This window comes from Capra hircus, unplaced genomic scaffold (genome assembly GCF_001704415.2).
Source record: "Capra hircus breed San Clemente unplaced genomic scaffold, ASM170441v1, whole genome shotgun sequence".
NCBI lineage: Eukaryota > Metazoa > Chordata > Mammalia > Artiodactyla > Bovidae > Capra > Capra hircus.
The window spans coordinates 1-16,340 of record NW_017212681.1 but is presented as its reverse complement, the minus strand read 5'-3'; the positions used below and the strand labels follow the sequence as shown (position 1 = coordinate 16,340).

At 55.1% G+C, this 16,340-nt stretch overlaps 1 protein-coding gene across 1 annotated transcript; it reads right to left on the bottom strand.

Annotated features, from left to right (window-relative positions):
• Nucleotides 1-4,537: 4,537 nt before the first annotated feature.
• LOC108635249 (fibulin-1-like) lies at nt 4,538-16,237 on the bottom strand. Its single transcript, XM_018045483.1, has 4 exons — nt 16,117-16,237; nt 14,038-14,160; nt 12,849-12,960; nt 4,538-4,989 (listed from the first exon to the last, which is right to left on the bottom strand). Exons 1-4 carry the CDS (start codon nt 16,235-16,237, stop codon nt 4,635-4,637), a joined length of 711 nt encoding a protein of 236 aa, XP_017900972.1. The 3' UTR covers nt 4,538-4,634.
• Between the last annotated feature and the right edge of the window lie 103 nt (nt 16,238-16,340).

Genomic DNA, 16,340 nt, shown 5'->3' with positions numbered 1-16,340 from the left:
CTTTCACTGCCTCCTCCTGCACGGATGCCAATACCATGTGGGTGGATTTCATTTGAACTATATGTGGGGCTTGCCTTTGTTTAGCTGAAAGCGTTTCCCAAGGATGAAAAACTTCTTATCTGGTCATCGTGGTCTTGCTTAGGATCCAGAGAACTTCCAAAAACTATGCTGCAGCGTCACCCCAGACGTCTGTGCAGGACAGCCTGCACACATCGCTTCCTTGACTCTTCACAGCTCTTCCCTCGTCCCCACGCTGTCTCCTTCCTCAGCTAGTGAAACACCCTGTTTTTCACTTGAGAATTTCAGAACTGGGCTGGTATGAGGGCTTTCTGAGAGGAGCCAGCCAGAGTAACACGCTGATGAGCACTGAGTGATCCCAGCAATCCTGCCCCTTCAGCATCGGGCTGGGTGTCTGAGAACAGACTCCAGAGCCAGGCTGCCTGGGTCGGAATCCCGCCCCACCTTATATCAGCGCTGGGACTTCGGGTGGGTTACTTAAACCTCTCTCCCTCCATGTCTTCATTGTGAAATGAGGGTCATAACAGCACTTTCCTCAAAGGCTCCATGAGGGTTAGTTATTGCTTGGGCCACACAGAAGCACTGCCTAGGTGTTAGCTGTGATAGTTGTTTAACTATTTATCATTATATGATAATCATAATTATCATCCTTCACCTTTGGGCTTCCTGGTGGCTCAGTTGGTAAAGAATCTGCCTGCAATGCAGGAGACCTGGGTTTGATCCCTGAGTCGGGAAGATCCCCTGGAGAAGGAAATGGCTGCGCACTCCAATATTCTTGCCAGGGAAATCCCATAGACAGAGAAGCCTGCAGGCTACAGTCCATGGTGTCGCAAAAGTCAGACATGACTTAGGGACTGAACACCACCACCACCACCTTTGGGAGCTTGGTTTAAAAGTGCACACACGTGGGGACTTTCCTGGATGCCCAGTGGTTAGAATGCTGTGCTTTTACTGCCAAGGCTCAGGTTTAGTCTTTGGTGGAAGCAAGTACCTGCGGAACGAAGATCCCACAAGCCAGGTGGTACTGTCAAAAAAACCCCAAAACTGCACGCACAGGTCCAAGAGCTGGAAGTGATGGCAGCTCTACAAACCCTCTGAACTTTCATTTTCCATTTAAATAAAAATCGAAATGAACACCTGAGTACCTTCCAGTGAATGGAGACACCAATACTCATTAACTGCTACCACACCCAGATGCTGCCTTGTGTATAAGTAACTTCGTGTTATTTCCAAAGAGTTCCGGAAACGGGCCTCGAAGCTCTGAAAGGCAAGTGACTTATCTGAGGTCACAGAACCAGTAAATGGCAAACGAGACACTGGAACTCAAGTTTCGTTCGGTTGGTTGGGTGGGTCGGTTTGTTTCTCTGCACTGTATGATCTCTGCTGATACAGCAGGCTGATACAGGAATACTGCTATGTAGCCTCCAGGGACTGCAGAGAGGCGAGCGCCAGGTAATCCAGATACCGCCATCCCCATGTGCGCATGCAGGTACACGCACGGACACATCAGAGGTGTTCTCGGATGGAACAGGGCACCTGAAGAGGCAGGAAGTCCTGCAAACAAGGCAAAGTGCAAGAAAGCTGAACAGCCAGTGGGAATGTAGAGGGATTCTGGCAGCCTTGTAAGGCCACTGAAAGGCTTCTAAAGCCCCCCAAAATCCCCCCACATCTTAACACTCCTAGGGGCAAAGAGCTCCCCCCAGCCTCAATAAGCAGGACCATGATGAAAGAATAGAGCAAGTCACTCAGTCATGTCAGACTCTTTGCAACCCCATGGGCTACACAGTCCATGGAACTGTCCAGGCCAGAATACTGGAGTGGGAAGCCTTTCCCTTCTCCAGCCAATCTTCCCAACCTAGGAATCAAACTGGGATCTCCTGCATTGCGGGTGGATTCTTACCAGCTGAGCGACCAGGGAAGCCCAAGAATCCTGGAGTGGGTAGCCTATCTCTCCTCCAAAGGATCTTCCTGACCCAGGAATCGAACCGGGCTCTCCTGCATTGCAGGTGGATTCTTCACCAACTGAGCCACCAGGGAAGCCCCCAGATAGGAATAACTGAATACAATGACAAATCCCTGCTGTGTCTTGTTGATTTCACAGAAGAGGTGGTATCTGAACTAAGCCTTGAAAATACTGTCCATCCATTCTTCTGTCCATCATCCATCCATCCATGTTTATTCAGATGTTTACTGAGCTCCTTCTACAGGCCAGACATTCTGAAAAGTGTAGAGAATACAGACACAATCCCTGTCTTTAAAAAGGTGGTGATAAAAAGTAACAAAAACAAGGACTTCCCTGGTGGTCCAGTGGTGAAGACTCGCACTTTCTATGCTTCCACTGCGGGGGCATGGGTGATCCTACATGCTGTGTGGCGTGGCCAAAAATAAAGGAATTGAGAGCACCATTTAAAAGTATTAAAAAAGAACAAGATGCCAGGGTAACTGCTCTGATGGAGGATACCTGGCTCTGGAAAAGCTCAGATTAAGGAAAGCCTTCACCAATGAGGCGACTTTAGCTACATCTTCAGAGAGAATGGCCATTTGCAGGAGGAAGGGATGGCGCGTGCTATAGCCTAGAGAAAGTGAGTGTAGAAAAGGGTAAGAGTTCTGCGTAACTAGAACACTGGTCACTAGCAGGGGGTGAGCCAGAGTGGGGAACAAGGGGGAGACGTGGCTGAAAAGGCGGGCAGAGGCTGGAGCAGGCACGGTCTCAGACGCCATTCCAAGGGAGTTGGGCTTCGTCTGCTAGTCATAGAAGGTTCTAAAGAGGGGAGGGACACAACAAGACTGGTCCTTCTGAGAGGTCCTCTGGCTTCAGCTTGGGAGACTGCAAGCTGGACCAGACCAGAGGTGCTCAGAGAGGGGTCTGGGAGACAGCAGGGGTTTGGAGGCAAGTGGCTAGGAGCATGTGTATTCTCCTGTGGCAAGTTACCTGCTGCCTCTGTCACAGGGCACAGGGCACGGTGTCAACTGTACACCTGTCCTCTCCACTACATAGCAAAGTGGACCCCTTCCCCATCTTCTTCCAGGCCCTTGTAGGAAGGACCTTAGGCCCCTCCAGTATCCTTTACTTGATTCCTCTTGACATTCTGCCTCCCTTTCATGTTCCTACTTGAAAACAGCATCAGCAGCCACAGAAATGCTAGACATGCAAAGCGATGTTGGCAGGAAGTCATCCATCCCCTCAGCAGACAGAAGCAAAGCACCTACTGCATGCTAGGCCTCGCCAGGAGCTTAGGGACACGGCCCTGAACAAGACAGACTTGGTCCCTGACTCCCCAGAGCCTTCTGGGTGGTGGGGGAACAAAAGGGAAACACAGAAAGTGGGACCTGCAAACTATGAGGAGCATCACAAAGGCGGAGTTGGGAGAAAGACTGACAGAGGAAACAGAACCCAAGGGTGTCCAGCGAGGCCCAGTGGCGACAGGAGCACAGTGACTGAGGTTCAACCAACATTCAGGCCAAGGGTGCAAAAGCATGTGCAAAGGGCCTGTGGCAGCAGAGAACTCAACAGTGTGGTTCAAGGGGAGCAAGGCAAGGGAGAACAATCTGAGGTCAGGCTGGAGGTGGACGCCAGGGATAAATGATGCCGTGCCTTGAGAGGCACACTGGGGGCTTGGCTGGGATCATGGTGGAAGAGGTCTTCAAAGAGAGGCAGGCTGATCAAGGTTCATGCTGGCGGTGCTGTGGCGGGACGGGACAGTCAGAGCTGTGCCGTCAGCAAACCAAGGTTCGAAGGTCAGCTGTGTGACCCTGCGCACATCGCTCACCCGCCCCCGCCCCAAGCCTCTCTGGGGATGACACGCCTGCCCCACAGGATGGGAAGCAGCGCACGTGAAGGCCCGGGGCTTCCTGAGGGGGGCCCGTGAGCGACACATTCATCAGGCCCCCTTTGCCTCCTCCTGGTACAAAGCGGGGGTCCTCTGTGGAGGGAATCGGCCTCCCTTAGGTAAGGGCTGCATCTAAGATGCTGCGATCGCGTTCGGTGTTCTTCCACAAGTTTGGGCTTCTCATCAAGACAGAATGGGAGGTTTGAGTCTCAAGATGGAGCTTTCATGGTCTCAGTTAAAGGCTCAGCTCCTGGCAATACAGCAAGGAAACCAGGCTGGGACGGGAAGATCTGGCTCCTAGACTGCCTTCTACCACACACAGCCCGTGTCACCTTGGTCAAGCCCCTCCCCTTCTCTGGGCCTCAGTTTCCACATCTGTGAAGTGAGAGGGGATGGAGCTCAGCCATCCCTAGAGGCCTCTGTCACCTCGTTCTCGGGGCTCAGCACAAGTAGGGGACAGAGAATCATCTCAGATGAAACATCCAACCTCGCTCTGCCCTGGCCTGGGCACCTGGGCGGTATGGACTGTGACTCCCACTCACAGGGGCTCCTGGACGCAGACCCCTCACGGAAAACACTCCTTGGCCACCCTTGGGGCACCAGGCAGGGCTGGGCTCCCCCTTCCCCACCAGGAACAAGCAGCACAGACGCTCCCGACCGCGCCAAATAAAACCAAGGCACGCCAGCCATGCTGTGTGGGATTGCCCGCTGAGCCTTTATTGGCATTCCGGAGCGGAGGGTGGGGAAAGCAACAAGGGGGCCCCCTCAGCGGCCCGAAGCGCGTGCTCAGAGCTCTGCGGATACAAAGATGTAAAGCTTGGCCACAAAGGAGCTGACGGTGCCGTGGCGGGAGAGGTCCATCCTGACGGTCAGGAGCATGTCCCTGGGCTCGGGGACGGGCTTGGTGAGGGCCACCACCCCGCTGTGGTGGTTCACCTTCCGGGTGGTGAAAAAGCCCTCCTCGTTGCCGCCGGTGATGGCCAGCTGCATGCTGTCCCCGGGGACGACACTGGAGGGGCCCATGCGGAAGACCACGGCGGGCACTTGGATGTTGGTGGGGAAAGAGAGGTGGTAGTGGGTTATTCTCAGAGGCAGCTTGGGGCACTCCTGATTCTCATGGCAAGGCAAGCGCTCGCAGCGGCTGAAAGAAAAGTGGACAGAGAGACAAGGAGAGGGTTAGGGCCCATTCAGCAAGCGGAGAAACAACAGAGCGTGGGGCGGGGTGAGCGGGGGGCCTGCTAGGCGGGGCCTCCCGCCGCCCTCTGGCCAGTCAGCCAACAAGAAGAGCACCCCTCACTCACCTGTGGGAGGTGCCGGGGACCTCCAGCCGCTGCCTCAGGCACTAGCCTCTTCCAACACCCTCGGGGGCGCTGGGTGGCTGGGGCCAGGGTTGTGCCTGGAGCAAGGTGTGTCCCTCTCTCACCGGCAGAGCCCCACCCCAGGCTGTCCTCACCAGGCACACCCTGCCCTCTGAGTGTTGTCCAGGCTCCCAGCTCCTCACCCGGGCAGTGGTCAGGGCGACACTGGCCGGCTCTCCAGGCCAGCAAACATGGCTGCCGCCATTTACAGAGCGTTTGGCTATTCGTCGGCATGCCTTTGCTAGAGTGATCATACCCACACTGTGAGGGGGCGTTGAGGGCCATTTGTCAGATGAGGAAACTGAAGCTGAAAGAATCAGTGGCTTTCTCAAGGTCACAGAGTACGTAAGGAAGCTAGATTTGTGCTCAGTCAAGTATTTTCCTATCTTTCCTCGCTAAAGCTTTGTACTCTAGGCCCAGTTCCCTGTCTGTATTCACAGGACCAGCCAAGGTTTGGGGCAGAGACAGAGACAGGTTCTAACTTCCTGGGTCAAGATGGAGACAGGTCCTAACTTCCTGTGACAATATGAGGAGCGGTTTTAACTTCCTGTGACAGGATGGAGACATGTCCTAACTTCCTGTGACACGATGGAAACACATCCTGACTTCCTGTGACAGGTCCTAACTTCCTGTGACAGGATGCCAGACAGATCCTAACTTCCTGTGACACGATGGAGACATGTCCTAACTTCCTGTGACACGATGGAGACATGTCCTAACTTCCTGTGACAGGATGGAGACATGTCCTAACTTCCTGTACAGGATGGAGACACGTCCTAACTTCCTGTGACAGGTCCTAACTTCCTGTGACACGATGGAGACAGGTCCTAACTTCCTGTGACATGATCGAAACACATCCTGACTTCCTGTGACAGGTCTTACCTTCCTGTGACAGGATGCAGACAGATCCTAACTTCCTGTGACACGATGGAGACATGTCCTAACTTCCTGTACAGGATGGAGACACATCCTAACTTCCTGTGACAGGTCCTAACTTCCTGTGACACGATGGAGACTTGTCCTAACTTCCTGTGACAGGATGGAGACATGTCCTAACTTCCTGGGACAGGTCCTAACTTCCTGTGACACGATGGAGACAGGTCCTACCTTCCTGTGACATGATGGAGACAGGTCCTACCTTCCTGTGACACAATGGAGACAGGTCCTAACTTCCTGTGACAGGATGGAGACATGTCCTAACTTCCTGGGACAGGTCCTAACTTCCTGTGACACGATGAAGACAGGTCCTAACTTCCTGTGACAGGACAGAGATATGTCCTAACTTCCTGTGACAGGATGGAGACAGGTCCTAACTTCCTATGACAGGATGGAGACATGTCCTGACTTCCTGTGACACGATGGAGACAGGTCCTGACTTCCTATGACAGGATGGAGACATGTCCTAACTTCCTGGGACAGGTCCTAACTTCCTGTGACACGATGAAGACAGGTCCTAACTTCCTGTGACAGGACAGAGATATGTCCTAACTTCCTGTGACAGGACAGAGATATGTCCTAACTTCCTGTGACAGGATGGAGACAGGTCCTAACTTCCTATGACAGGATGGAGACATGTCCTGACTTCCTGTGACACGATGGAGACAGGTCCTGACTTCCTATGACAGGTCCTACCTTCCTGTGACACGATGGAGACATGTCCTGACTTCCTGTGACAGGATGGAAACATGTCCTGACTTCCTGTGACAGGTCCTACCTTCCTGTGACACGATGGAGACACGTCCTAACTTCCTGTGACAGGACAGAGATATGTCCTAACTTCCTGTGACACGATGGAGACAGGTCCTAACTTCCTGTGACAGGATGGAGACACGTCCTGACTTCCTGTGACAGGATGGAGACAGGTCCTAACTTCCTGTGACACGATGGAGACAGGTCATAACTTCCTGTACAGGATGGAGACACATCCTAACTTCCTGTGACAGGTCCTAACTTCCTGTGACACGATGGAGACTTGTCCTAACTTCCTGTGACAGGATGGAGACATGTCCTAACTTCCTGGGACAGGTCCTAACTTCCTGTGACACGATGGAGACAGGTCCTACCTTCCTGTGACATGATGGAGACAGGTCCTACCTTCCTGTGACACAATGGAGACAGGTCCTAACTTCCTGTGACAGGATGGAGACATGTCCTAACTTCCTGGGACAGGTCCTAACTTCCTGTGACACGATGAAGACAGGTCCTAACTTCCTGTGACAGGACAGAGATATGTCCTAACTTCCTGTGACAGGATGGAGACAGGTCCTAACTTCCTATGACAGGATGGAGACATGTCCTGACTTCCTGTGACACGATGGAGACAGGTCCTGACTTCCTATGACAGGATGGAGACATGTCCTAACTTCCTGGGACAGGTCCTAACTTCCTGTGACACGATGAAGACAGGTCCTAACTTCCTGTGACAGGACAGAGATATGTCCTAACTTCCTGTGACAGGATGGAGACAGGTCCTAACTTCCTATGACAGGATGGAGACATGTCCTGACTTCCTGTGACACGATGGAGACAGGTCCTGACTTCCTATGACAGGTCCTACCTTCCTGTGACACGATGGAGACATGTCCTGACTTCCTGTGACAGGATGGAAACATGTCCTGACTTCCTGTGACAGGTCCTACCTTCCTGTGACACGATGGAGACACGTCCTAACTTCCTGTGACAGGACAGAGATATGTCCTAACTTCCTGTGACACGATGGAGACAGGTCCTAACTTCCTGTGACAGGATGGAGACACGTCCTGACTTCCTGTGACAGGATGGAGACAGGTCCTAACTTCCTGTGACACGATGGAGACAGGTCATAACTTCCTGTGACACGATGGAGACATGTCCTACCTTCCTATGACACGATGGAGACACGTCCTAACTTCCTGTGACAGGACAGAGATATGTCCTAACTTCCTGTGACACGATGGAGACAGGTCCTAACTTCCTGTGACACGATGGAGACATGTCCTAACTTCCTGTGACATGATGGAGACAGGTCCTAACTTCCTGTGACACGATGGAGACAGGTCCTACCTTCCTGTGACAGGATGGAGACAGGTCCTAACTTCCCGTGAGAGAATATTTATTGCTCCTAAATTCCTGTGACAGGATTATAAGGATAGGTTTTAACTTCCTTTGCAGAATAAAGATAGATTCTAACTTCCTGTGACAGGATGGGGACAGGTTCTAACCTTCTGTGAGATGATAAGAACAGGCCTATCTTCTGCCTCTTGAACTCCATCACAATATGAAGGCAGCTGCCTTAGAAGCAGAGCCCTGTGCTGAGCCCCACAGGACTTGACAGAGCATGTCCCAGGAAGTTTTGCCATCTTGACTGCTTGGATTCTCCAGTTGGGAGCATCTACTACTGTGCTTGTCTTCCATCATGCCTCCATTTCAGCTTTTCAGTTTCCATGCCTCGTGTTGGGGGACCAGAACTTATTTAACGCTTGGCATTTATTGTTAGCAAGCACTGTCTCTTTTTACATCCTATGTCCAGGCTCTTTATCAGGACTCACTCACAGGAATCCTCTCATTTACTTGGCTGTTTACCATTTTGAGCTCTTGGAAAAGGCAGCCCTAGGAATGAGCTCCACGCTAGTAAAGGCATGTGAAAATCAGGAACACTGAAGATGAAGGTTTTGTAAGGGAGGTGGCCGACAGGCAGACGGAGAGCAGTGGGAAAAGACGCAGGCGTGTGCACTGCTGGGGGCAGCCCACCCCCACAGACACCCTGGTCCAGGCCAAAAGGGGGTGCACCAGGTGACTGCGGAAAAAACAAGGAACGTGCCTGGCCTCGTGCTGGGTAAGTCAGAGTTTCTCTTTCCCCAAGCTCCCCTCGCTGTCCCACATGATTCCTGTCTTACCAACAGGAAGACCAAGCTCAGTGAGGACATGGAACCTGTCCATGCCTCCAGTCTGTACTGAACGGCAGAGGCAAAGGTGGCCTGTGTGTGTGCGTGCTCAGTCGTGCTCAATCATGCCCGACTCTTTGTGGCCCATGGACTGTAGCCTGCCAGACTCCTCTGTCCATGGGGTTTCCCAGATAAGAACACGGGAGCAGGTTGCCATTTCCTACATTAGGAGATCTTCCTGACCCAGGGATCAAACCCACATTTCTTGTGTTTCCTGCATTGGCAGCTGGATTCTTTATCACTGAGCCATCTGGGAAGCCCTCTCTTTAGAGGCTATTTGTACACACAAACACACACCCAGCTGCTCTGGGAATCCCTCGCTTCAAAGCCTATGTGTACACACACACACACACACACACACACACACACACACAGAGCCCACACTTCAAAGGCTATGTGTACACACACACACACACACACAGCTGCTTCAGGAAGGGTCTGGTGGATCTGGCCAGCAGGTGGTGCTAGAGTCTCCATCATGTGCATAAATTTTCCCACGTCTCCCAGGGTTTTCATTTGCCAAATGATTAACATGGCATGTGTGGAAGGCAGGGAATGCGAGGTGTGCGTAAGTTCTGGTATCGCCCCCACAGCCATCACACCAGAGAGCAGAACACTGCTTCCTCTCTGGTGGTCTCCACACCCCCAACCCCACAGAGCACCCAAGCCCCTTCCTCCCTCTGGGTATTTCTGGGCCCAGCTCCTTCCAGGCCATTCCATTCCCATGGCTCTTTGGCTTCGTCTCCAATATCCTCATGTACCCTCCAGTACCCTTCGTCTCCATGACACTCACTACATGCTTTATATTAATACATGTGCACGAGTAAATTCGGCCCTGATTTTCCTGGTCAGTTGCAATTTCAATGATTCCACTCTGCTCTGCCCCATACTTACTACAAACATCCCAGAAAGAGTAACTACTGCCTCTGGCAAACTGCCTGTCAGACCGGCGGTGCCACTGAGGTCTTTATTTAGGAGTGTGTCTCGATGGAGGAGGGGCCGCCGCCACCGCATCTATTACAGAGCAGAGGAGGCCCAGAACCCGGGGACCACCCACCTCGGTTTCCATCTCGACCCGCATGAGAGAACAACGTGCTCCAAGTTTTCAGTTCAACAACTTGGTCAAGACACCCCAAGTTCCACGAAAATGCAATTATTGGAAGTCACCACATGCCAGAGAAGAAAGGTCCTCAAGGCCAGAGCCTTCTCCTGGGAGGTATGGCTGCTGTGGCCGCCTGAAGCTCGCAGCCGTCCCCGCCGGCAGTTCCTGTCGCTCTGGACACAAGCCCCAGGAACTAGCCAGGGCAGGGTTCCACCCACTCCGTCCACCGGAGTTACACCCTGGGGCCGGGAGCTGTGCCAACTAAGGCCGCCAGCCTCCCTCTGGCCCTGGCTTCTGAGAGCCCGGGTCTCGGGGTCTGCCCCGTTGAGGGGGTAAAGAGGATGTTTTTGGTCCCATCCCAGGCTCAGGGACACTCTGAATATCCCTGCTGTGAGGAGGAGGGAACTGCGTGGGCAGGATCTTAACAGCCTGGTCAGTCCTTGGGGCCCAGACCTGTGGTTTGTGGCCCGGCCTGCTGGGTCATGCTCCAGTTACCGCCCTTTGGCCACTGGGGAGACTGGCCAGAAGGAGGCTGTTTGTGGAGAGAGAGAAGGCTGAGGCCTGGCGACAGAGAGAGAGACTCAAATCTTGCTGGTCAAGGCCTCCCTGAATGCTAAACCACGGAAGTGCCGGTTCCTGGTCCTTTCTAATATAAGCACTTTTAACTTGCACAATTGCTTTCTGAAGGTCAGATAAATTCTTAAGAGGATTTTTACAGAAAAGGAAAAGGACCGTGAAACAGAAAACTCCAGTGTGAGGAGTCCGCAGGGCTGAGAGGCTCAGCTTCGCCTCACCTGGCGCTCTGGCCTGCCGTCCTGCCCACATCTACCCCGGCGTGTCAGTGGCCCTAAGCTATCAGGGCTCCTGTGGTCCCAGAGAAACAGCCCCCGCGTACGTGCCAAGGCAACCAAGACAAGACCCCTACCCCCCAAGGCCTGTCAACTGAGGATTCCAGGCCCGGCCCCCACTTCCTGCGCCGAGTGCTGGGCTCCTGGCTGGCCCCACGATTCCTCAACAGCCCTTCAGGAGCCGAGTCTCGTCTTCCCGTCTGAGGACTGAGTGACCCTAGACCTGGCTAGTCACACAGTCAGCCACAGGCACACAGTCAGCCGCAGCTGCAGTCGCTCTGAGGAATGTCTGGATCCTGAGCACGAGAACGGGGTGGCTCGTGGCCATCTTCCATACCACCACTCTGCGCCTAATACAGACAGTGACGGCGCCCCCTCTTTATCATCCCCCTGGGCCGGGCACCCAGAGCATTACCGTTAATCTCCATGGCGCCGACAAGCAGGTATTGTCAGCACACGTTACAGAGGAAAACGGGCCCCAGGGTGACCAAGACCCCAGATCACAGCACCAAGGAACAGGAGAGCCAGGCCTGGAAGGCAGGATGGGTGTCCCAGGCCTGGTTCCTTCCTCCTCCAGGCAGCCTCCCAGGCTTTGTCCTCAACTGGACACCAGGGCCACTGTCTGCCTTCCTTCCATCCATAAATATTGGCAATAAAATGTGCCTGGGCGCGCCTTACCCACAGCCCCCCCAGGCTGAACCCAGAGCGAACCATATGGAAGCGGCTCTGCCCCCACAGTCACAGGTCACCCAACAGGAACCCAGAGGGCGACACCACGGCCCCCCTTTACAGCAAGAAGTTCACAGGACCTGCTGACTGTAAAGGTGACCTGGAATGGACTGAATTTGGGAGGCCAAACCTAAGCGAGGCTGATACCAAAGCCAGATCGTTCCAGAACGCCACAGCATCTCCATGAGGCTTGAGAACAGTGAGGGGAGCACAGACTGGACCCTCAGGGCAGGGGACACACCTCTCCCAGTTCCACCCGCCTCCCAGCCTCTGCTCCGGCTGCTGGGTGGCGCTGGCAAGCAGCATGTGCTCAATGGGGCCACAGTCTTCCCTGCAGGGGCTGCTCAGAGCCTCAACCACCGCCCCGCAACCTTGACCGTGGACGGAGTCCACTTCCTGCGCCTAATACAGACAGTGACGGCGCTCCCTCTTTATCATCCCCCAGGGGGCAGGGCGATGACCCAAAGGATGGGGACAGATCACGACCTGAAGTATCAACCCCTCAGTCAGGAGTGTGGCTCCTTGCTGGGCACCCATTTCCTGGCCGGAACTCCTCTGTTGCCCTTTCACACAGGTCCACACCCCACGCCCATCCCACCCTCCACTCCCTCCCTCTCTGCCCGACTCCTCCCCCTTCATTCCGGCATCACCAACTCTAGGTACTCCTGCCTTCTGTGCCCCGCACCCCGCTGGGGGGAAGCCCTCCTTGATGAGAGCACTCCTGCACTCTGCCCACAGCTATTTCCACATGGGCTCCTCCTGGGCTCAGAGCAGGGCCCAGGGGCCTTTGCGGGCCCACTGTCTCCCCAGGTGCCTGCACACAGTAGGCTCACGGTGAACACTCCCCAAACAAGTAAAGGACTTCCCCAGCCACGGGGTGGCGAAGGATTCCACAGCACCCATCAGTGTAAGGACCGGGGAGGAGAGCCAACCACAGCCAGTCTCGGCACACGATACCAGCCTGCCCACCCCCAGCATCGGAGGCATGAAGACCCCGCACAGGGCAGCCTCCTCCTCCCCGTTTGCCTTCATGACCTCACCCGAGCCTGAGGTCAACAGCAACCAGCCCATCTTCCAGAATCCTCGAACCCAGACACAGACAAGGGCCTGGGAGGGAGTGACGGAGCACGGACAGACAGACAGGAGCAGCTCAGCCTCAAATCAAGGACACAATCATTCTTCCCAGTTCAGGAGCACTCGTACTGCCTGTAAGCTGTTGTAATAAGCCCCTGGCTCTTGGAATGCTGAGTGCTGACAAACCCAGCCCTGGGGTGGCTTTTCCCTACCCACAAGAACGCCTGCTGTGGAAACAGAGAGGGTGGGGAGAGGGTCGGGTGGGGGCGAGGCCAGGAGATGAACATGCCTGATGCTGCGAAGAACACTGGGGCTGTCTGAGCGTCTCCTGCTCTAGCTTTTGGCCAGAACAAGTACACGCCGGGGCCTGGGACCTTTGCCCCAGATGGCTCTTACCCCCTGGCAGGAGAAGCAGGGTCAAGGTCAAGAGGCCGAGTCTCTCCAGGCAGCCTGGCTGGGTGCTGGCACTGCCCAGGGCAGGAGGGAAGGGACCCAGCATCCATGCTCCCACTGAGGAGCTTTCCCTGAAACGATCTCTGGGGCAAGAAAGGAGACCCCCCCAACAAGGGGGGTCGTGTGTGCAAGGCCAGAGGTCCTCACTGCTTCCTGAGGAATGGGGTTTCTGGACGCCCCAGCAAACACCCAGCAGCCTGAGAGTCAATGAGCTGACAGTGACACACGGACACACAGCTTTAGGCTGAGAACCCAGAACCTTCCAAGCTGTTCCCACACCATCGCTGGGCGGAACAGAACCTGGTCTTCAGGTGCGGCCCACCCGGAGTCATTGCTACCTCCATAGGAGTCAGCACGCTCTGCCTCCTGCATCCCACAGAGGTGGACACTGAGGTCCACAGAGCTGTCCCTTGCCCAAGGCTCCACCCCAGGGAGGAGAGCCAGGTTTCTGCCTGGCTCCACGTGCAGGCAGGTCAGCAAGGAGGCCCGCCGACCTTTAGCCCGTTTGAGACCAATTTCCTTCGCTTTCTGCGACCAGTCTCGCTGGCATTTAGGCGCCTGAGAACCAGGGATCCTTGAGTTTCCCAAGACCACGTGGGAGGATACAGCTCATGAACACCCCCTCCTGCCTCGTGCAGGCCAGGAGCCCAGCCCCCAGGAAGGCCGACAGAGACAGACGACCGCGGGGCCCAAGGGACTTACGTGTCTGTGGAGCGGCGTAGTTCTCAGGACACTCGAAGGCCAGGCAGCGGAAGCCGCCCTGGATGTTGAAGCAGGTCTCGTTGATGGAGCAGTTGTGGATGCCGGTCACACACTCATCAATGTCTGCAGGAGACCCCAAGGCAGCACGGTGAAGGCCGAGGCGCCCCCAAGCCATCCCCGGCCCAGATGGGGGTGCCCAGAGTTTGGGGGATCGGGCCATCCTTGCCCTCCGTTGGCTGCTCTCCGGAGCACAGCCCTGTGCCAGCTCTTTTGTTCATAGGAGATTTATATTTAATTTACCTACTATTCATGATCCCTGGAGTGAGCATAATAACATCAGCAACCTCTAAATGATGGCCCTTGAAGTGTTTTGCAGGAAACACTTCTCACTATAATTAAATGAGGCAAGTACTGGTTATTATCCTCATTTTAGGAGGAGCTCATGAGCTTAAGTGACTGGTTTAAGGCCACACATTTTATAAGTGGGGGAGCTGAGCTTTGAACCCAGGCAGCCAGCACCTCTCCAAGGCTCTCGAGTTGCATCAGTCTTACCTTGCATGCCACTTCTAACATCTGAGGAGGGAATGGGCAGAAGCCACTAGCCCCACGTTACACATGAGGAAACTGAGACGGAAAGGGAGTCTACGTTGTGCCCAGTTTCCAAAGTCAGTGACTGGGTTGGACCAGAATCAGGCCTGGGGCACATCAGGAGGTCACCTGGACATGGGGAGTCGTCCCCACCCCACAACGGTCCAGAGCAGCTAAATGGCGGGTTCAGGGGACATCACCACGCCAGAGGCATCGGGTGCATGTGTGCATGCTAAGTTGTTTCAGCCAGGTCTGACTCTTTGTGACCCCATGGACTATAGCCCACCAAGCTCCTCTGTCCATGGGGATTGTCCGGGCAAGAATACTGGAGTAGGTTGCCATGCCCTCCTCCAGGGGCTCTTCCCACCCCAGGGATCAAACCCACGTCTCTTTTGTCTCTTCCATTGGCAGACGGGTTCTTTGCCACTAGTGCCACCTGGGAAGCCCTGAGGCCTCTGTGAAGAGGTGCCAAATCCTGACCATTGGTAGCAAAAACAGCAGTCCCCAGTCTCAAAGCCCAGGAGAGGCTCAGGAATGTGTTTTCGCTGTGTCTGGCAGGATCCCAGGCTGCGGTGAGGGCGCCTGGCCAGGTCATCTGCTCCTTCAGAAATGTGAAAACAGAGCGACTTCCATCCGGAGCTCTGGACAGCTGAACAGTCCCTCCAGGAAACGCCAACAGCTCCTGACGCCTTTGATCACAGTCTGCAAACCCCCTTCATGACCAGAAAGCCCATCTGAAGAACCCTGGCCCCCAGAGCTTCCGGCCCCGTAGGAGGCTCGCTGCAGGGCCTGGAGAGTCCCAGCCTCTGATTCGGCGGCTGCAGCCATTGCCGAGGGTAAGGCCAGCACGCCCGTCCGGGTTGCTCATTCACAAATATCTCCTTAGCTCCCCTCTCAGTAACCAAGAGACGGTGACGCGATGCCTCCTGGAGTGTTCTTAGATCTGGGAGCCGAGGATAGGATGCAGGCCACTCACCCTTCATTTAGCCGATCCCTGGGCCCCAAGGGAACCTCAGCCATAAAGGCCTTCTATACAGAGACCTCAGGGTGGGGACACACCTGACCAGTCCATCCCCCTGACAAGTGGAGCCCAGCACCCTGGGACAGAGCCCTGCACCACCAGCTCACTGCGTTGCCTCAACACCTGGCAGGGCCTGGGTGTGTCGAGTGACTGAACGAGAGACTAACAGCAGTGCTAAGCTGTAGAATCTCCTGGGTATTGACGGCCTGCTTCCTTGACGGTGGGCGTCTTCCTTTTAAAGGCTGTCAGCCCCACTTCCGGCCCCCCAGGGGCTGCCCAGGGCAGACCAGGAGGACTCAGAACCCCCGGTGGATAAGCATGCCCCGAGCATGGGAGACCAGGGTGCCCGTGGGGCGAGGACACACCCAGGATACAGTCGTCCCCCCAAACGCACCCCATCTGTGCTGTGGGGCCTCAGTCCCCCCAACCCCGCAGAGCCCCGAGACGCCCCGGGATCCCGCCCTGCTCACCTTGGCAGTTGCGGCCGTTGGGCCAGCCGGTAGCCGGTCGAGGGGCAGCTGCACTGGAAGCTCCGGGATGTTTGATGCAGCGGTAGGAGCAGATTGGCCCCCGTGGGCAAGGCGCACTCATCGATGTCTGTGAACGGCAAACCCACCCTCAGCATCTGCGTGGCCCTCCAGCTGGGCTACATCCCCCAGTGAGCTGAGCTGTTGACCTGGAAGGCAGCCCGAGT